This window comes from Malaclemys terrapin, chromosome 4 (assembly GCF_027887155.1).
Source record: "Malaclemys terrapin pileata isolate rMalTer1 chromosome 4, rMalTer1.hap1, whole genome shotgun sequence".
Classification (NCBI taxonomy): Eukaryota; Metazoa; Chordata; order Testudines; family Emydidae; genus Malaclemys; species Malaclemys terrapin.
Genome location: NC_071508.1, coordinates 24,746,683 through 24,767,669, shown reverse-complemented (window position 1 = coordinate 24,767,669; position 20,987 = coordinate 24,746,683). Strand labels below are relative to the sequence as shown.

The following is a 20,987-nucleotide window of genomic DNA, read 5'->3' as shown; positions in this document are numbered from 1 at the left end:
GAGCAGCTGGCCTTGCTGCTCCTCCCCCACTCCCACTGTTACTCCGTGCCCCCCTAGGGGCTGTGAGGGGGGAGCTGGGAGCAACACCAGCTTAACTCTCCCTGCATCCAGGTCATTTTCCCCACCTGGGCTGTATAAGGGGAGGGCAGGAGAGCAGCAGCTCCTGATGCCTCCCAGCACAGCCCAGGTGGGGAAAGTGACCTGGATGCCCAGAGCGCTTGGTGTCGCTCCTCGCTCCCCCCATCACAGTCCACTATGGGGACACAGGAACATTGAGGGGGGGAGGGCGCGAGCACTATCTGTGCATCACCCCCGCCCCATGTCCCTCTGCCAGGAGGAAGCAGGGAGAAATCTGGGGGAGCCCCCCCCATGCAGCGCTCCCCTGCCAGCCGGGAGCAGTTTCTGACTCTACACCCAGGGCTGGCTCCAGGCACCAGCCAACCAAGCATGTGCTTGGGGCGGCACCTTGTAAGGGGCGGCCAATCTTGGGGTGGTGGTGGGGCACACAGGGTTTTTTTTTTTTTGGTTCGGCGGGGCGGCACTTGAGGTTTTTTGTTGTTGTTGCTTTTGTTTCAGCCAGGCAGCGCTGGGGTGGTGGGTTGTTTTTGTTTCGGTGGCGTGGCATAGCGCTTGGAGGGGAGGGGGGTGTTTCGGCGGCGCTGCACTGGGGGGGTGTGTTTCGGCGGCGCGGCACTGGGGGGGGTGTTACAGTGGGGCAGCGTGCTTTTTTTTTGCTTGGGGCGGCAAAAACGTTAGAGCTGGCCTTGTCTACACCGGTGGCCCCTGGGCGGGGGCCCATCCCCTAAGGCCGGCCCTGCTGGGGGCACATTTCACTCCAGGATAGCAGCATGGCTAGCTAGCTTTAGACCCCGCTCCTCGCCTGCACTAAATAAGGAAAAGGAGCCTGCAGGCTCCCAACCCCTTTCTGAGGCTTGGAACTTTCAGACACCACTTGGGGAGGGGCAGGGAATTCCTACCAGGCGGGGAAAACCCCTCCCCTCCCCCCAGGGTGTATGGGAAGTGGGGGAGGGGGTCTGATGCTTGCTGCATGGTAAAGGCTGGCCGCAGTTCGCCCTTCCATTCACATTTCGCCCCCTACGAGCGGAAACAAAAGCCCAAGCCTGGGAGCTCGCTGCCAAAGCTGGCTGGCGTCCAAGGTGATTTCCCATAAACCACATGCTCTGGAGAGGCAGTATAAGGGCCGAGCCCAGGAGAACGGAGGCAGGAGACAGCCACCTCCTCTCCGCGCTGCACGAAGTGCAACTTCCTCCCAGCTCCCCGGGGCAGCGGCGATGACTGCACCGTCCCGCGCCGCGCTCCCCGAGCCCCGCGCCAAGGAGGTGGAAGCCCCGCGGGCGGCGGTCCCCATACCCCGGCTCGGCCCCAAGGTAGGGGCGCTGTGCGCGCAAGGGACCCGCTGCCGGGCTCCGCAGCGAGCCGTCCGCGCTGGGCGATCCGGGCTGCAGCTGGCGGCGGCACGTGTTGCTTTTCTGCGCTCCCTGCTCTGCCTTCGCTGCTTCTTCTCCCCCCTGGCCCTGGGGCTGGCCCGCCGCGCTCTCTGCGCGCCCCTCCGCCGGCCCGGCTGCGCTCCCCCGGCGCCTCCTGTCATTCGGCCGCGCTTTGCGGACAGCCCCGGCGCAGCTACGCAGCCTACAAAAAGTCTGGGATGCACCAAGGGCGTTAGGCGCCTCGCTCCAGCCCGCCAAGGTATTGAAGTGCCTAAGTCCCTTTGTGACGCCCGCCTCACCGTGTGCTGCTGTTATGAGCGATTCTGGTTATTTGCTGGCCTGGGTTATTTGGTCCCGTTTTGGTTTTGTAAGGATGGTCCTGGCTGGCTGAGTACAATCCTGCAGGAGCAAACTCAGAGCAGCTCTTTCTGCCTTGCCTGACACTCCTTCTTTTTGCCCTTTTCTTGCTCCTTCGCTCTGCTGGGCTTTGCCTTTGGATGGAGACAACAGGTCCTTTCCTGCATGCGCTCTCCTTGTTGCACTGTGTGCTGGCAGGGTGGGGGCTTGAAGCGAGGTTGGGGCAAACTTTCCTTTGTGCCTTGTTTTGTAAGCTGCAACGGGGACTAAGCCAAGACAGAGCTCTTCATACCAGGGAGAGGGAGCGGGTGCACACAGGGGCATGCACAGGGCTGGGAAGACTGTGCAGCACTCCTTGTCACCTGTCTGGGAAGCTTGTCACGGCCTGGGCCTGACAAGGACCTTGGGGATGGTTTGGAGAGAACTCATCCCAGAGGACTGTGTTTGACCCCTTTGAGTGGACTGCTTCACTAGGATCCCCTCAGCCTGTTGGAACACAGCACTAAAGGCCAAGTCTATCTAGCTAACTAACTGTCCTAGGACACTGTCCTAGGATACTGATTCATCAAATGATCTAGCTAGCTAGCTAGATCAGAATACTAAGATCTAGAAGGATTGATAGGTAGCTAACTAGAACAGTATACTAAATGTCTATCTATCTATTTATCTGTTCTGTTAGGTCTTTGTATTCTGATCAATCTAGCTAGCTAGACCGGCATATTAAAATCTAGGAGGATGGATGTAGTTAGCTAGCTAGATGAGTATATTAAGATCTAGTAGGACAGTTAGCAAGATAGGATACTGATCGATCAATTGATCTAGCTAGCTAGCTAACTCTCTTCCTAGATCTTAATATATTTAGCTAGCTACCAATCCATCCTCCTAGATCTTAGTATATTGATCTAGCTAGTTAGCTAGCTAGATTGATTAATCGGTATACTAAGGTCTAGGAGGATAGGTTTCAGAGTAGCAGCCGTGTTAGTCTGTATCCGCAAAAAGAACAGGAGTACTTGTGGCACCTTAGTCTCTAAGGTGCCACAAGTACTCCTGTTCTTTCTAGGAGGATAGTTAGCTAGACAAATATATCTTAGTATTCTCATCTGTTTACCTAGATCTTAGATCAATCATTATACTATGATCTATCTCTCTATCTATCCCCATACACCACATCTCTCTTTCTCTCTCTCTCTCATTATTATACAGTACATAGATTAGATGGCTATTTTCCACTTATCTCATTTACCCATCCATTTATATCCCATTGGTTTCAAGGGAGACACACCGGGGTTGCCCTGTGTTTTCCCTACAGCTCTTGGAGGTTGGAGTGCCCTAGTTGGGGAATCCTCTGCCATGTCCTTCAGGAGCATGGCCAGGATCACTCCTGACAGCATGTGGATCACAGTGCAGGAGGTCCCATGCCCTGCTCGGAGGAGGCATTGCTGTACCCTTCTGGGCCTGTTCCTAAGCCCACTGGAGTAAATGGAAGAGTCCATGGATCCAGCTCCCTGAAAACATTGGAGTTCCAGGGCGGGAGGTTACAGCTAATGCCATAGGAACACAAGAACGGCCCTCTAGCCTGGCATCCTGTGTCCAACTGTGATACGCACCAGCTGCTTCAGAGGAAGGTGCAAGGAATCCTCCATTCCTGGGTTAACCTTCCCCTGGGAATGTTTCCTCCTGACCCCAGTCAGTTTGAGGGTGGTTGTGCCATGAAGCAGGCAGGTTTATAGCCCTTCTCAACCTCTTGGTTATTTCTTTAGCATTTGCCTTTGTGACTCTGGGTGTTCTCGTTATCCACATAAATGTCCAATCCCTTTTGGAAACCCGCTAAGATTCTGGCCTCTCTGCTACATTGTGGCAATGAGTTCCACAGGCTAACTGCATTGTGTGTAAAAGAGTTCATGGAGCTAACGCCTAGCCTCCGCTTACACGGAGAGACATGACTCAGTGATGGGGCAATGTAAAAAGAGGTGCAAAGAGAAGCTCAAGGCTGGGGCAGAAGGGCAGTGAGGGGTCCTGGAAAGGGAGGACACATTTGCAGCTGGCTCTGAGATGGATGGATTTGAGGAGGTCAGTGAATTAAGATTCTTCTCAGGAGAGGAGAAAAGGAAGGGAGAGACTGCAGGGATGAGTGAGGGCTGGAGGGGTGGTGGGAAAGAGAGAGATGGAGGAAGGGGGGTGCAGAAGAGGGTTGGAGGAGGGAGGAAGCGAGGAGGAAGAAGGGGTGCCATCGTTGGGAGGTGGAGCATGAGAGGGGGGTGAGAAAAGGAGCCTGAGGATACAAAGAGCAATGGAGGGAGTGGGAAATGATGGGGTGGTGGAGACAGGATGAGATAGTGACTGGTGGAGGCACAGGTGGCAGCAGCCGCGGTTTCCTGCTCTGCACGGACGGGTTGTACACACTTGCGTCTGTCAGCAGCCTGGCTCTAAGAGAGCAGCTCAGCTGGCCCCGGGAGAGCAGGGCTGGGGAATTCCCAGCAGGGGCTGCTCAGCTGACCTGTTCCTTTAATAATAGCAGACCTGGAGGGGGAGAGAGTGGAGAGGGGAGATGTGTTCACAGACCGAACGCTTGGGTGCCCACTAAAAAGGATTTGTGGCCCGAGCTCCTGGCACAGCAACTCAGGCAGATCAGTGCAGCTTGTACCCTTCCAGTGGAGTGCCACAGGATGCCCGCCTACCATGCCATGCCCACAGCGCCCATGTCTCTTAGCCATCTCTGCATTGCTAATGGTGCTAACGCCAGAGGGAGAGAAGGATTTGTATGGCAGAGAGACAGACAAACCGGGCAGTTCTTCGGGACATGCCATAGATCGGGAATCCATAGGGCTCTCCATGGGGACTGGCAGCATCCTTCTATGTCCACTGACTGGCACAAAGAGATCCACAGCAAAGGCTTCAGAGTAGCAGCCGTGTTAGTCTGTATCCACAAAAAGAACAGGAGTACTTGTGGCACCGTAGAGACTAACAAATTTATTTCAGCATAAGCTTTCGAAGGCAAGGGGATAGCCACAGGAAACAGCACTGGGATACTGCCCTGGAGCCTGCTAGCCATAGGGGCAATAGGGAGCCCAGGGACATGGATTCTCTGATGGCAAGTGTTCCTGACAATTTCTCCCTTCCTCAGGCATGCCCGGTCTCCTGCACCCTGCTGACTTTCTTCCTCCTCGCCGTCTGCAGCATCCACAAAACTGAGCAGAAAGGCTACTGTGAGAATATCATCACCAAAAAGCACCTGGATAATCTGCAGGATCTGGTGAGTATCATGCCCAGCCAGCGTGGCTGGTGGGATGGGATCTGGAACATTATGGGGTGAGGCTGGGGCCTGGTGCTAGCCAGGGGTCCCTGCGAGGTGAGTGCGTGGTGTCCTCCAGGTCCACACTCGACGAGACCAATGCCTCTGCCAGGTGAGAACAGTACTTGCTGAGTTTGATGCCTGAGCCAGGGGAGACAGGTAGTCATGCCATGGACTCTAGAGGGCCAGATTAGCTGGGGCTGCAGGTCCGACCAGCCCCTGCCCCAGGTGAGATCAGTCTTTGTGCCCCACATGAATGAGATCGATGATAGGCCATCCAGAAGCAAGGCTCCCACATGGAGCAAAAAATCCCGGGGAGAGACCTATCAAAACAAGGGGGAGGTGGGCAGTGGTGATAGCTGTGGGAAGCAGAGACATCCCCTGGATGGCCTCGCTGCTCACCGGCATACATTGGGATTTGCTGTTAATGAGCATTGGCTCCAGCATAGAGGATGGGCTGGATCACTGGGATGGGGATGTGAGCCCGCAGTCACTGGCAGGGAAGGAGTGAGGATGGAAGAGAAAGGGATGGCGAATGTGGGAGAGATCGCAGAAGTAAGGAAAGAGAAAGATATCTACCCATCTGTCATCAGCTGGAGGATAGATAAGACGTTGGAGTGGAGTAGGAATGCCTTTCTGCCCACACAAAACCCTACTGACACAGTTTGCAGGGTTATGGGTTGTGCGTAGGTGCATTCCAAGCTGTGCTGATTGCAGGCTGGTCCTTTCGGTCTGGGATCTCCTGTAGCCCCAGCCCCACATTCCTCTCTTCTGCATCGGAAGGGAGAGGAAGACTTATGGGGAAGGCAGTTTCTAGCCCTTCCTTGGAATGAACCCTGTCTCAGTCCGGATTGTGAACCTCGTGAGCATTTAGGAGGAGGATGGAGCACTTGAGATCTGCAGCTGCCAAAGGGTTAACCTTGGGAATCTGGCAGTCCCCCGCAGGATTAGTTACAAGGGGACTGACCCAGGAACCTTACTGGTCTTCCAGCACTGGGAGGAATTCCCCAGCCTTGTTTCTTGCACAGCTGCTGCACAGGCTAACAGGGCTGAATACTGGTGGATGCTGCCAGGGCATCAGCAGCAGAAGGCCAAGTACAAAGAGGGCACACGGGGCAAGTCAGGGTTCAGCAGGCACGTTTTTTTCTCCTCGGATCACAAATGATTTGTGAGCAGATCCAGCTGATTCGGAGTCAGAAATCAAAGGAAATTCCTGCAATGTCTCCAGCTCCCCCTCCTGATTCTCCCTGGCTGCTGAAGTGGATGTCCTTAAATTAAGTTAAAAATTATTTAGACAAATTACAGGTTTCAAAGTAGCAGCCGTGTTAGTCTGTATCCGCAAAAAGAACAGGAATACTTGTGGCACCTTAGAGACTAACAAATTTAGTCTTAGAGACTAACAAATTTATTTCAGCATAATTTATTTCAGCCCACGAAAGCTTATGCTGAAATAAATTTGTTAGTCTCTAAGGTGCCACAAGTACTCCTGTTCTTTCTTTAGACAAATTAGATGTCTTCAAGTCATCAGGGCCTGATGAAATGCTTCCGAGAATACTCAAGGAGCTGACTGAGGAGATATCTGAGCCATTAGTAATTATCTTTCAAAAGTCATGGAAGATGGGAGAGATTCCAGAAGACTGGAAAAGGGCAAATCTAGTGCCGATCTATAAAAAGGGAAATAAGGACAACCTGGGGAATTACAGACCAATCAGCTTAACTTCTGTACCCGGAAAGAAAATGGAGCAAATAATTAAGTAATCAGTTTGCAAACATCTAGAAGATAATAAGGTGATAAATAACAGTTAGCATGGCTTTGTCAAGAACAAAAAATGTCAAACCAACCTGATAGCTTTCTTTAACAAGCCTTGTGGTTAGGGGGAAAGTAATAGACATGGTATATCTCGACTTTAGTAAAGCTTTTGATACTGTCTTGCATGACCTTCTCATACACAAACTAGGGAAATGCAACCTAGCTGGAGCTACTATAAAGTGGTAGCATAACTGGTTGGAAAAACATTCCCAGAGAGTAGTTATCAGCAGTTTACAGTCATGCTGGAATGGCATATCGAGTGGGGCTCTGCAGGGACCAGTTCTGGGTCAGGTTCTGGTCAATATCTTCATCAATGATTTAGATAATGGCATAGAGAATACACTTATAAAGTTTGCGTACGATACCAAGCTGGGATGGGTTGCAAGTGCTTTGGAGGATAGAATTAAAATTCAAAATGATTTGGACAAACTGGAGAAATGGTCTGAAGTAAATAGGATGAAATTCAATAAGGACAAATGCAGAGTACTCCACTTAGGAAGGAACAATCAGTTGCACACATACAAAATAGGAAATGACTGCCTAGGGAGGAGTACTACAGAAAGGGATCTGGGGGTCATAGTGGATCATAAGCTAAATATAAGTCAACAGTATAACACTGTTGCAAAAAAAGCAAACATCATTCTGGGATGTATTTGCAGGAGTGTTGTAAGCAAGACACAAGAAGTAATTTTTCTGCTCTACTCCACGCTGATTAGGCCTCAACTGGAGTATTGTGTCCAGTTCTGGGCGCCACATTTCAGGAAAGATGTGGACAAACTGGAGAAAGTCCAGAGAAGAGCGACAAAAATGATGAAAGGTCTAGAAAACATGAGCTGTGAGGGAAGATCGAAAAAATTGGGGTTGTTTAGTCTGGCAAAGAGAAGACTGAGAGGGGCCATGAGAACATTTTTCAAGTACATAAAAGGTCGTTACAAGGAGGAGGGGAAAACATTGTTCTTCTTAATCCCTGAGGATAGGACAAGACGCAATGGGCTTAAATTACAGCAAGGGAGGTTTAGGTTGGAATTTAGGAAAAACTTTCTAACTGTCAGGGTAGTTAAGCACTGGAATAAATTGCCTAGGGAGGTTGTGGAATCTCCATCATTGGAGATTTTTCAGAGCAGGTTGGACAAACACCTGTCAGGAATGGGCTAGATGATACTTAGACCTGCCATGAGTGCAGGGGACTGGACTAGATGACCTCTCGAGATCCCTTCCAGTTCTATGATTCTGTGTCCTTATTAATTAGCCAGGGCCCCGTTTAGATCTCACTTACACTGTCATCACTTCATGAGGTTAGTCCTGAGTCACACCAGGGGGAGTGAGAGGAGAATCAGAGTGACTCCAGATTGACACAGGGGTGAGTGACCGGTCAATCAGGTCTCCGCCGTGTAAATACTGCGCTAATAATCCCTATGCAGCACTACCCCTTTAAGCACTTAGATACTGTGCCAGGAAGCCAGGCTGTGAATCCAGATGTTGTGCCCCCAGGCGAGCATTCGGCCACTAATCCAGTTGTTGCTGCTGTCCCAGCTCTGACAGAGTCCAAAGTCGAAAGTTCCCTCGGTTGGATGGCTGCCATGTCCTCATTGCTTTGGGCCCAAAGGTCCGAGCCGGGAGTGTGAAGTCAACTCGAAGATAGCAGGGCTGATCAAAGGATTTCCCTCCTGTGTTCTCCGGCCTGCTGCAGCGATCACAGCCGCACACCCCCTCCCTGGGCCGCCTCAGTCAGCTCTACTCTGTATCTAATAAATGTTTGCTAGCAACCACCTCACTACAGGCCCAGTGGATAATGAAACAATTGTTCCCAATAATACATGCTCTCCTGGCAGCCCTGTTTCTTCCTAGCCTGGAACGCAGACTCGGAGTCGTTCCCGTACTCCCTGGAGGAGAGCTTTTCGTCCTGAAATTGAAAACCTCTGCCGGTCAGGGCCTTTTCAGATGCAGTTGCTGTTGCACTCAGCTCCCCTGCAAAGTTATTCTGCAAAGCGCTGAGTCAGCGTGTGAAGAGCCAGGGGCAGCGGGGTTGGTTTTTATGGCCTTTTGCTTTCCTCTGACAAGGCAGATCCTGGCCCCCGATGAAGAAGGACCCCGATGAAGAAGGACGATTGCCTCTTGTTTGTTTGGCCGAGGATTGGGAATGCTAATAGCCTCATCAGGGCTACGCCTCTCCACAGAACTGCCTGTTCCTTCATTATATCTGTTTACCCTCTGGACCTCCAGTGAATTGCCTGGAATAACAACATCTCAGTTATATTGTACCTTCCAGCAACAAGGGTCCAAAGCATGTTACAAAAAATCCTGCATCCACCTCTAAAATGCAGCTGTGTATGGGGAGATGAGTCGCAGCTGAGTGACACAGAGGAGAACATTTTGGCCAGGACAGTAGGGCAAATTCCTTTGTGACGAGAGACTGTAATCACAAGCATGTCTGCAGAACAGAGGCAGGGATCTGGTTTTAAAACCTGGATGGAAAAATGATAGATTGCGTGGAAGAATGTATTTAGTATGTGTTAGAATGACAGATGCTGAGATGAATCTCTGGTCCCCGGAAGTGAACCTGTAATGCTAGGGAGCCCTGTACATAGTGCAAGGAGTCCCTTCCTGTGGGGCTTCCTTGCATGGTGCCCTGCACTGATCCTATCCAGAGCAGCTGGGTTCCTCCTGCTCTGCTGATTCTCCTCTCTGCAGGCCCTAGGGGCTGGTGCGATTATCGGGTGCCTGCTTAGAGGGGAGCGGCAGTTTGGCTGGATTCCTGTTAAAGGGCTGCAACGTGACATTGTGCTTCTCATTTGCAGATTGACTCCCAGATGCTGATGTCCTGCCACGTCTCCTTTGAGTTCATTGATGAGCAGGAATTGGTGAGTGGGCTTTGTCTGACCACCTGCTAGCCTGAGCCAAGCAATTCCTCAGGATGTCAGTCTGTGCATTAGCCCCGGGGATGGAAGGAGCTAAATCCAGAGGGGAGTCTCAGCAGCCTGGAGAGAAAGGAGGGGCCTGTAGCCTTCAAAGAGCGGGGCTTGATTTCCATTGTGGCCACAGACTCCTTGTGTGATTTTGGGAAACTCATTTAATTGCTCTGTGCCTCAGTTTCCCTTCTGCAAAATGGCGGTTGGTAATTCTTCCTTAAGGAAGGAAGCTCTTTGAGTCTCTTACTATTTGTATGTTCAGTACTTAGCATGATAGGGCTCCGATCCTGCTGGGCCCCTGAAGATACCATTGTAATACAAATAAGAATATTTCTGGGGTAATCTATACCTTTCAGCATGGAAATGATACTGCTTTAGGCTCCCTGAGATACACTTCAGCAAGTGGGGGTGTAACTGACGTCCCTTACACATCACCTCTGAATTTGGGCTGGTGGGGAGGGAGGAAAGCCAGCATAGCTTACATACGAAGGGCCAGATTTTCAGAGTGCTCAGAATGTTGCATCATCTTAGAGCTATCTTTGAACATGGCAGGGGCTGGGGGGAAGGGGTCTTTCTGAGCCAGGGGATGAACAGTCTCTCTGGATACATGTACCCCAGGTTGTAAAGTGCAGTGGGCAGTGCAGCAGTTCTGTATTGCGGCCAATAACCTGTCCGTTTTTGCGTTGCAGGGTGACCCTATCTGCTTTGTCAAAGCGGCTTTCCCTCGGCTGGAGGACATCCTTGACAAAATGAAATTCAAGACGAACTCAGATAATTTTAACAAGACAAAAGACGTGCAAAACATGTACAAGAAAATCGACGAGAATGAAGTTTCATGCATTGATGACCAGGATGAACACGAGCGCGAGGTACGTTCTGAGAGCCAGCTGCAGATCCCTAGGCTAATGGGCAAAGGGACGAGAGGCGGGCTCGCAGCCCTCAGGGGAATGGAACGGTTTGGTGCAGGCTGGTCCCTGCTGCACTAGGAAGCTGGGTGGACGTCCCTACTGGGAAGAGACTAACTCCCAGAGCACTCTGAGGGTGACCACATGGACTCTGGAGGGTGGTCCCTGCGGATGATTTAGTTGGGGTTGGTCCTGCTTTGAGCAGGGGATTGGACTAGATGACCTCCTGAGGTCTCTTCCAACCCTAATCTTCTATGATTCTATGAAGAAGTTCTGCGCTGTGTCCCAATATGTGATTGGTGGTTGCTGTTGGCTGGGAATGATCATTAACCACACACTGGGCTAATTAAAGCTGGAGCTGGGGTCAGAGGGTCCCGGCCTGGCAGATGAAAGAGCAGAGCAGGAAGCGCAAAGCTGGGAATATTCCCAGCCTCCCTGGCAAGAGCCTCCCCTGTGAAAATAGCAGTGTAAGAGTCCAAGAGCCTCAGGAGTTCTTGAGAGACTCCCAGAGCTACACTGGTGGGTGGGGGGAATCCTGAACAGCATGGAGCGGGAGCAATGGAAGACTTGCTTTGGGTGACCCGGGGCGCAGGCTAATTCTCAGCATGCGCAAACACAAGGAATTACGGGACTTTGCTCTTCAGCCCTCAGGTGTATCAGACTCTACTCCCAGCAGGGGACAGTGACTTTGGCTGGGAGCTCCCCTGTGGACTGCTCTAGGCCAGAGTCACTCAAAGGGCCCAGGCACCAACGGTATCACCATCCAAGCTCAGTCTTCTCCCTAATGCTTTTCTACCTGCATTTGCTCCTGCCAAGAGCACCTGGAATCCCAGCCTGGGTGTAAATGGGCCTGATCCAGGTCTCACTGGTGGAAGTGACAAATCTCCCATTGACTTCAATGGGAGTAGGATCACACTGAGTGGGCCCGATCCTGATCTCACTGGGGGGACATGGGAAGACTCCCATTGATTTCAATGAGAATGGGATCAGACCCAGTGGTCCTGATCTTACCCTCAGACCGTGTTTACACCGAGTAGTTTCACTGATTGCCATAGAGCTGCGAGGGGAGAGTCAAACCTATTGCGGTACCTGGGGCTCCTAGAGGTTTGGCAATCATAGGACGAGGGGGAGTTTGACCCAGTTTCTGCTCTCTGGGTTGCCTCCTGGCTCCTGAGTCCTGCTCTCTGCTTAGCTCTCCCAGGCCTGCTCCAAGGAGTTCTCCATGCCTCCTGAGAAAATGCTACAGAAGGTGAAGGATTTCTTTCAACAAGTTATGGGCCTCTTAGACAAAAATGTGGATTTCAAACGCGATTGCAGCAAAACCTACCAGAAGTGCTCTGACGCCCTGAAAAAGGAATCGCCATCTCTAGGTGAGAAACTAGGACAGCTGGTCTCCCTGGGCCCCCTCCTCTTGAGCTGCATCATCTAACACCAGCCGGGGCAGTGATTCACATGCCTGATCGTTGTGGAGATTTATACCATTCCGAGACTGCAGCTTTTACACAGGAGCATGCTTGTGTGTGCGAGCGTTTGTCCCTGTGAATGGGTGTGCATATTGTTTGTGGTGTCACGAGGGGGTATGTATATGTTGGTGGGCTCACCTGCGTCTGCACTGGATTGCACCCATGTGCGTGTCTTTATGACTATGCTTTCCTGTGTGTGTGTGTGTATATCTGCATTTCTCTGTGCATGCATGTATTTGTGTGTGTGTACTGGGCAGGTTTGCATTTGTGTGACTGCTTATGAGGGAGAAAGCTCCAAACGGGTCAGAGCATAGGTGCTGGAACTAGGGGGGCTGCCGCACCCCCTGGCTTGAAGTGGTGTCCATTATATCCAGGGTTGACAGTTTGGTTCAATGGCTCTCAGCACCCCCACTGTACAAATTGTTCCAGCGCCCCTGGGTCAGAGAGAGGCTCCCAAATTGGGAAGTTGTTTTGGAAGTGTTCGTCTCACTCTTTGCTCTGAGAAGAGGGCTGGATGGCTCTCTGGGGCTGTGGATTTGGCTGTAGTACTGCAAATACAGCAACCGCGTTTGCGGTATTTCTGCCTCTAGCCGAAACCAGGAAGTTCAGAGGCAGGAGCAGAAATTAGTAACGTGAAAAAGGCTCGAAGCAAACCTCAAACCTGACTCAGGCTGGGCTGCAGGTTTGGGGCCTAGTCGTTTATCTGCAGCGGCTCGTCTGGGAGTAAGGACGGACTTGTGGCTCGGGCACAGCTCTAGGAGGCAGGGCTCCTGGCTGCTTTCTGCCACCGACACACTGGCCAAGTCGCATTCCCGCCCTGTGCCTCGGTTTCCCCACCTGTACAGTGGAGAAAATCATCCTGTTCTCCGGCTACCTGGCTCCGATCAGGGGGGCACTTTGTAAAGGCAGAGTGGAAGATGCCGTGCTATTGTCTGTCCCTGCGGGCTGCCTGTGTCTGGGTCCATGTTGCATGTGATATGTTTGCATGCACATCAAGAAGAAGCTCCCATCTGTCCTCCCCACAAGTAGGATCTGTCCTGTGTCTTGTGACTGAGACGAGGGGACATGGTGAAACTAACACTCCCCTCCCGCGGATCCTGTTGCTTGTGCAGCTGCTGCTGGTGATGACACGAGCCTCAGACCCTCCGCTGCCTTTGGACAAGGGCCTGCAGCCATGTGGACACTGCCTTGCTCGGGCACACTAACAATCCCAGCCCCGATCTCCATGCACCGGCCCTCCACCACCACCTCTCCCTCTGTCCCCGGTCCTGCTGTCTGCGCGCCTTCTGGACCCCTTCCTTCTCGCTAATCGCTTCCACTCCCCAGCTCCTGGGCTGCTCTCTGTGTGATGCTTGCGGGTCTGCATCTCACAGCCTCTCTGGGCAGCTCACACCCTCTCTTTGCTCTGCCCGCCACTGTCCTCATTCTGAACTCTCTCTGTTTCGCTTTGGCCTTGTTTCAGTGGCTCTGGCACCAGCCCACCCAAGCTAAGGCTGGATCCTGGGGCAAGGCGGGGGAAGGGGAAAAGCCTAAAGGCTGTTCCCTGCTCTTCCTGGAGGCTGGTTACTCTATGGCCTTTCTCTCTCTCTCTGGTTCTTTCAGGTGTGGTGACTGATCGTGACTGCAACTGTCCATCCCCAAGCTCCCCTCGTGAGGGACCCCCAGCCTCTCCCCGCCCAGCCTTGGCCACCAAGCCCTTCCCTTCCACTGTACCCCACCTGGGCAGCAAGGAGGCAGCTGCCAGCACCCGCCTGGCACACAGCCGGCCTGGTGCCACGCAGACCCCAGTCAAGTTAGACAGCAGCGTTAAGCCCAGGGTATCAAGGAGCACGCACAGAGGTCTGGTTGCTATTGTCTGGGCTGGCATTTCTGCCAGTGTGTCCTCACCACCAGCAGAACTGGAGCTAGCATCAGCATCACAGGGACCTGGTAGTGGGTCCATCAGCACCGAACCGCTCCTGGACCTAACCAAACCTCCCAGCCAGGAGCCCCGTAGCACTGAGGACATCTTCACCTCCCCTCCCACCCTCCCGGCCTCTGGTGGAGAGATGCTACAGAGGGAAGAGATCCATCCCACCGGGACAGAGACTGAGCAAATCCAAGCATGGCCGACTGGGGTCAGAAAGTTCCTCCACACGCCTGGTTCACCTGACCCATCCCCCAGCGTGAAGCAGACACAACCACAGGCAGGAGAAGACGTCACCCAAGCCACCTGGGCATTCTCAGCAGCAGAGCCGAGCACCCACCTGATGGATCCCAGCAGTGCCGATGCCCTGTCCAGCCCAGCCCTGACATCCGAGGCAGTGGAGGCCTCGGGAGCAGACCCTGGTGGCCAATTGGTGACCCCCCTGCCCAGTGAGCTGTGGCCGATCCCCTCTCTGGGCTCCGGGGAGCCCATCTCTGTAGTGCAGCACCGGTTCTCCAGGATGGCTGCTACCACTGACAGCCCCCCTGCCCCAGAGACACCCCCTGGGGAGAGTCCTCAGCACTCAGCAGGGCAGGGCAAAGCCCCAGATATGCAGCGCACCACAGAGCTCCGAGGAAAGAGAACAGGGGGGCTGCCCAGGTTCAGAGACCCCGACGACAGCCTGGCAGGGCCTATCCCTGACCTTAACATCCTTCCTCCGAACACAGACCGGCGCAGGAAGGAGGCACAGCCCAAGGAAACCCAGCGGGAGGTCATGTCCTATGTGCTGGTGGCAATCCTGACGATCGTGGCAATCCTGCTGGCCGTCGGAGGCCTCCTCTTCTACAAGCATAAATCCAGGGTAAGCGCCTCACCAAGCCAGCCCCACTGGGGCACGTTGGCTAGTCCCAGCAGCTCCCGGGTCGGGCAGGGGGTGTCTTGCAGGCAGTGCTGGCTAGTGGGTTAAAGACACATCATCCCCCAGCCCCATCCTGTCAACCAAGTAGGTGTGGGCACCTGGGGAAAACCCCGCCCCACCCAAGCGCTGAGACAGCATCTCGAGTGGTTAGAGCAGGAGGCTGGGAGTCAGGAGGCCTGGGTTCTGCTCCCAGCTCTGTGAGGTGGCCTTGGACAAGTCACTCTCCCCCCGCCCCCCAAAAAAATAGCCATGCCTCAGTTTCCCCCGCTGTAAAATACCTTGCAGGGCACACTCATCAGGGACTGCAAAGTACTGGAGGGGCTCAGGTGGAAGGGTAGGGTGTGAGGAGTGCAGTTCTCGTAACTGGGAACGTCCCATCCCCCTGCTCCATGGGAGTGTGTTTGGGGCTATGACTGCAGTGAGGGATGGGCCCAGGCGGGGATGTCGGGGGTGGGGAAGAGACTCCAGTCCCAGCTGCCCACCCTGGCTGCCTCCTCCCACGGGAGAGCCTGTCTGTTCACACCTCCCCCCAAGGCTCTGGCTAACACTGGGGACTCTACCCCCCAGGGCTCTGGCATCTTGGGGCACTGCCCACTGCAGGGAGAAGGGGATAGAAAGGGCCCAGGAGCTTCCCCCCTCATGGAGGGAGTTCCCTGCTGGCAGCACAGACCCCTACCTAGGCTCCCAACCAGTCCAAGGCTGATCCTTCTATTTCCCCCACACAGACCCAGGAGAGACAGCTGCAGCACAGAGGGAATGTCCTAGAAGAGCCGGAGGGAAGGTAAGAGACTGTGGAGAGGCTACAACCTAGGGCTGCAAAACTGAGGTTTCTCCTCCTCTGGGTCTCAGTGGCCTTTGCGGTCTCTTCTCTGGCATGCAGTGTCCTATCCCTCTGGCCTCCCACCTTGGAGCGCTTGGCCCAAGAGCCTGCTGCAGACCCAGCCCCTGCATGGCCAATGAGTTGCTGCCTGGCAGTGAGGGGCACCAGGCATCTCCCTGTGCGGCACGGACGGGCATCACTAGCTGAACCTTCTTCCCACATTCAGCCCCTGGCATTGGTTTGAACCCCTGGATATTGCTTCTCTTTGCAGACCGCTGAATGGAGTGGAGGAGCCTCTGGAGCTGCGGGTGCAGGGCGAGCTATGAGGTAAGGCGCTCCACTTTATCCAGATGACAACCCCCCTTTAAATCAGGCCCCTCTCCTGCAGCCCGGCACAGCGGGGAGTTTGGAATGGCTTATGCAGACCCTGGGGTTAATATTCAGCCAGGCGCTGAGCACAAGGCTGCCAGCTTATTGCTTGGCAGCTTAAGCACCTAGAAATTGCTTCCAGGTTTCCTAGTTGTTTTGCAAGGCCCTTGGCAACAGGGAATTTAATTGTCACTGTCTGGTTCCCATCTAGGACCCACATTCAGCACTGGCATAACTGGGTGGAACACCATTAATCTGGATCGGGGCTGGCAGTGGTGGATCAGGCTTCTGCCAGCCAGGGATGTGTTCAGCTGTAAAGGGCAGTTTTGCTCTGAAAAGTGGCTCTGAAATTGTCCTCTCCCTACTCTACAAATGTGCTCCTGGGGGCATCTGAGTCAGTGCTGAGTTCCTGCTCGGGTCGCTCCTGGTAGCCCTGCAGGGCCATTCAGGCTATGGGAGAATGGTCTGGAGTCTGTTCCCATTTGCCCTGGCAGGGCCAGCCCGGGTAGGGGAGAAGGGTCAGGAGTCTGTTCCCATTTGCCCTGCAAAGCCAGCCCGGCTATGGGAGAAGGGTCTGGACTCTGGAGTCTGTTCCTTGCTGTGTATTGGCAGAACTGGTTATTAAGTGCCAATGACATTCTGTGACCCCTCTGCAAACCCACTGCTGGGAATGGGGCTGCACAAGGGTCACCTAATTTGGCCTGTAAAACCTTTCTGACCGGTGATTTGCAAGGAGGGAAGAGCCCAGCGGGACTCTCAGATCCCAGGGGAGGGGAATCACCTTTTTCCTTGTCTACTGGGCAGGTTTGGTTTGGCGTGACTGACTCTAAACCCAGGGCCATGCCATGCCGGTTTTGCAGAGCCAACTGCACTTGACATTCCCTCTTAGACAAACCTAACAGCCCGTAACCCTCGGATAGATGCTGATCCCCTGAGCACCTTGTTCTGCAGGCTGGTTTCTTCCTACCCAGCTGTCTACTTTTAGCTATTCTAGTTTCAGTTTAGTGCAACCCAGCCTGAAGTGTCTGTGAGCAGGTAAACAACCCCACCTGTCAAAAGGCTCCACTCCTGCAACTTGAGGAAGCTGGGAGCCTCTGGCATAAACACTGAATATCAGTGAGCCCGACCGCTCCCTCCTGGGTAAACACTTAAGCCTGGCTGGGCATGCAGCTGCTTCCTGCGCTCAGGAGAATCTCAGCCCCACATCAGCCACCCTTCCATGTCTCCCTGGAGCAGCCCATGTCACCACGCTGATTTCGCTCTCCTTTCCTTTCCAGCTGGGCCTTTCCTGTCCCAGGAGGAGCAGCGGCTTCGAACCCTCCCTTTTGTGTGGGATCTCAGCCCCATCTGGAGGAGAATCTGCAGCAGCTGGACCTCTCCTCCGTGGTCCCAAGTGCCGACGACCATCCCTTGCTCTCGCTCTCTCTTCCTCTCTGCAAGGTCGGGAGAGACTGAAAGATCTGGAAATGGATGCTGTTTATTCTTGGCACTGGAGCCCGGGTTCCGCGGTGCCCCATGCCCCGGCCAATCCCACCCCTTGCTCTCTAGCTACTGGCAAGCCAGAGCAGCCTGCAGGATCACCCACTGCCACCAGGATGGACAAAGTTTGGCTCTGATGAAGGGAGATAAACAGTCCTGGGAATCACATTGTCTGATCCTCTCCAGCCTGGAAAGGGTTAGGTGGACTCTGCAGCGAGTTCAGATGGCCTGACACTGGCTCCTTCAGGGGCTGGCTGTGACTGCCGTGGAGGGCTCGGCGAGAAGGGGCATGCCTGGGCAGGAATGAGAGGACTCTGCTGAGCCAGCCAGGTTATCGTTGCTCCCTGCATGCTCTGGGTCGGAGTTGGATGCAGGAGGGCTGGGGACTACAGGCTGGGGTCTCTTTCTTCCCGCTTCTTCCATCTCGTGACATGGCAGAGGGATCAGCTGCTTTTCGGATAGGCCGCCACCTGGCCGTGAGCCGACTTTGCCTCTCTCTCCCTCCCTCCCCCCAGCCACTCACTCCGTCTGCCCCGGCACGGTGGGCTTTGGAATGATACCCCCTTGTGTGATCATCAGATGGCCCCTTTCAGGAGTCGTTTTTAACTACATGCATGAGCCAGTGCCAGTCCCCTCCATGCCACGAGGCTGCTGTGTCTGGCTGTCTGGCCCCTCTTCCCCCCACGCCCTTCGCCAGACGCCTGTTGGCTCAGCATATTGGACTCTGGGATCAGTCTCTGACCTCTGGGGTTCCCACCCCTGCAAAGTATGTCCCTGTCCTCTCTCCAGTCCGCCCCTCCATCCCCCTGCACTCCAGTGAGGGGGTCAAGGCCCTGCAAAGAGAGGAAGGGGCACCCTGACTTCTAGGGGACCCTGCTCCCTCCCATACCCAGGACATGCTGCAGAATGGGTAATAGGGCTACAAATTGGGGTCACAGGTCCCAGCTCCTGAAGGGAAAGGAAACCTCTACACGGTGAATTTTAACTCTCCTTCTTCCCCCAGATCAATAGGGGCTGGCTGGTGTTTGGGTTAGTCTCCACCGCTCCCTTCCCCTACTCTCAGCTGGCTGTCCATCCTTCTTGTGCCTTCTGTCTATCATTCCGTCCTCCTCCCCCATTCCCTGTCCAGGCATTCTGCTTGTCGTGATGTTGCTGATGACCCTGAGCCGGCCTCAGGTTGGGAGAACTGCTTTTATGCATTAATGTATTGGAGAAATTTCCCTCTCCTGTAAAGTATTTTATTGGAGAGAGCGGGCGTGACCGGCGGTGGGAACTGCAGGCGGTGGGTCACGGCCGGTGGGAGACGTTGTAATGCAAGCTGGTCTTGTGTTCCGGACTGGATGTTTATGACTGTGCTTTAAGAGACCGAATAGGTCTTGTTCTGTCGAGGACTTTTTATCCAATAACATGGGTGCAACAGACCAACGGGCCTTTGATCCTGTGTGTATATCTCAGTAAGGTCATGTGGGATGGAACTCACTTTGCGAATTACATTGTGTGGAGATCATGATGCCCCCTGGAAGTGACAGCCCTGTGCTAGCTGGTGCGAACCATCTATATAGCTCCGGTCAGGAAGTGGGACACGGGCCAATTTCAAGCTGATCGCAGTTAGGCTCATCCCTGTCTTTAGTCACCTCCTGGCTCAGCTGTTAAAATGCCAGGGAGCTTTGCCAGTCTTCCGTGCTGTCCCCATTGTGCCGCTGAGGCTCAGAGGTTCAGGCCCATACTGAGCTGAGAACAGATCACACAGCGAGTTAGCGTCTGGACCTAATGCATGTCCCACAACTCCCAACTGCTCGACTTGATCCAGTGGGCCACCGGAGCTCCCGTTGCGCTGTTGACATGCCCCCTTCTTAATCTTGGCAGCCCAGTCTGCAGAGGGCTCCAGACGGCCTCGGTCACCTCCGCTCCCCGGGAGGGGGCTGTGCCACCCACCTTTTCCATCCCCTGCACTGGTGGCCCGTCCCATTCAGATATTAACCCTGTTTGACTACTCAGACCTCATATTTGCCTCCAGCCTCTCTCTGATCTTCGCTCTCCCCTCCAGGACCCTCCACCGCTGGGGAGAAGGCGTTACTCTTCCAGCTGATCTGCGCCCTCCCCTCACTCCATCTGACCTCCTTCCCCCCACCCCCCAAACGCACCATTGTCTTTCTCCTGCTACGAGCCTGCTCTGCATCATATGGCAGAAGAGCCCACATTGGGCCCGATCCCCAGCTGGAGTAATTCAGCAGAGTTCCCATTGCCTTCAGCAGTTTACGCCAGCTGAGGATCTGGCCATGACATCAAACTTTGCTGACACTCAGCATCTGATCTGATTCTAGGGCCAAATGCTGAGCAGGTGTAAATCAGTCTAACTATGGAACTCTGCTGATTGGCCCCCAACTCTGAAGATGGGGACGTCTCTGCTTTCAGCAATAAATGTTTTATTTTTTTAAACGGTGGGAGAAAACCTATTTAAAACCAATATTTTTAAATTATTAATATTTTTCTTTAAGTATATTTATTAAGTCCAAAGGCACATTCCACTTCCAGTGTGGCGTGTGAGTGTGGTGAGATATACACACAGCTCAGGTGTCAAGGGCACAGAGAGTCTGCTTCGGATCTCACGTACCCCTGTGTAAACCAGGAGTAATTCCACTGAGTTCAGTGGAGTCAGACTGATTGTAAATAGGATCAGAATCATGCCTGTAAAGTCCACCTGCTCGTCAACTGGCCAGATCTTGGTTTGGCGTCAGCCAATGTATCTCTATGGCAAGCAGTGGATCTCCACTGATTTATGCCAGCTGAGGATGTGGGGCTAACAATCCAGGGTCTGATTCTGTCTACTAGAGCTATGCACCTGCCATGTCATGTTATTCCACATATATTAGCAGATGGGAGAATAGCTCCCAACAAAGGGAGTTATTGTTTTGATTCCAACTGTGTTGTTTGTTTCTCGTATTTTTATACTTGGAAATTGTGAATTATTTTATACAAAGTCATTTAATAAATAATGTCTATTTAAAAAAAAAATAGAAAACACCGTATGTATTTAACAATAATAATAAACACGGACGTGTGGCACTTTGTAACTCTTGGGTAGTGGACTTGTGCTTGCTGGTCATTGTTAAGCGCTCACCCTGCTCTCAGCCTTTGATTTAGTTGGGTTTGGTCCTGCTTTGAGCAGGGGGTTGGACTAGATGACCTCCTGAGGTCCCTTCCAACCCTGAGATTCTATGAAGGGAAGCCGCATGTCGGGCTCAGGAGTGAAGCATTAAGCTCATGTTGTTACCAGGTCATCCGAGCGACTTAGGTTTGCGTCAATGGC

At 53.4% G+C, this 20,987-nt stretch overlaps 1 protein-coding gene across 2 annotated transcripts; it reads left to right on the top strand.

Moving 5' to 3' along the window:
• Nucleotides 1–1,111: 1,111 nt before the first annotated feature.
• On the top strand, nt 1,112–20,766 carry CSF1 (colony stimulating factor 1). 2 transcript variants are annotated; one of them, XM_054028130.1, is made up of 9 exons: nt 1,112–1,388; nt 4,930–5,058; nt 9,706–9,768; nt 10,506–10,685; nt 11,914–12,091; nt 13,787–14,952; nt 15,735–15,790; nt 16,101–16,156; nt 17,476–20,766. In XM_054028130.1, the coding sequence occupies exons 1-8, from the start codon at nt 1,293–1,295 to the stop codon at nt 16,153–16,155; spliced, it is 1,923 nt and encodes a 640-aa protein (XP_053884105.1). In that variant the 5' UTR covers nt 1,112–1,292; the 3' UTR covers nt 16,156; nt 17,476–20,766. The 2 variants fall into 2 exon arrangements, with proteins under 2 accessions (XP_053884105.1, XP_053884106.1); XM_054028131.1 differs by having other exon boundaries at nt 1,191–1,388; nt 14,819–14,952.
• Nucleotides 20,767–20,987: the final 221 nt, after the last annotated feature.

Bases quoted from the DNA above. Each gene is read 5' to 3' on its own strand.
- CSF1 (XM_054028130.1), top strand. From the start codon at position 1,293: ATGACTGCACCGTCCCGCGCCGCGCTCCCCGAGCCCCGCGCCAAGGAG. The intron at 5,059-9,705 runs GTGAGTATCATG...TCTCATTTGCAG, and splicing joins TGGATAATCTGCAGGATCTG to ATTGACTCCCAGATGCTGAT. The intron at 14,953-15,734 runs GTAAGCGCCTCA...TCCCCCACACAG, and splicing joins TCTACAAGCATAAATCCAGG to ACCCAGGAGAGACAGCTGCA.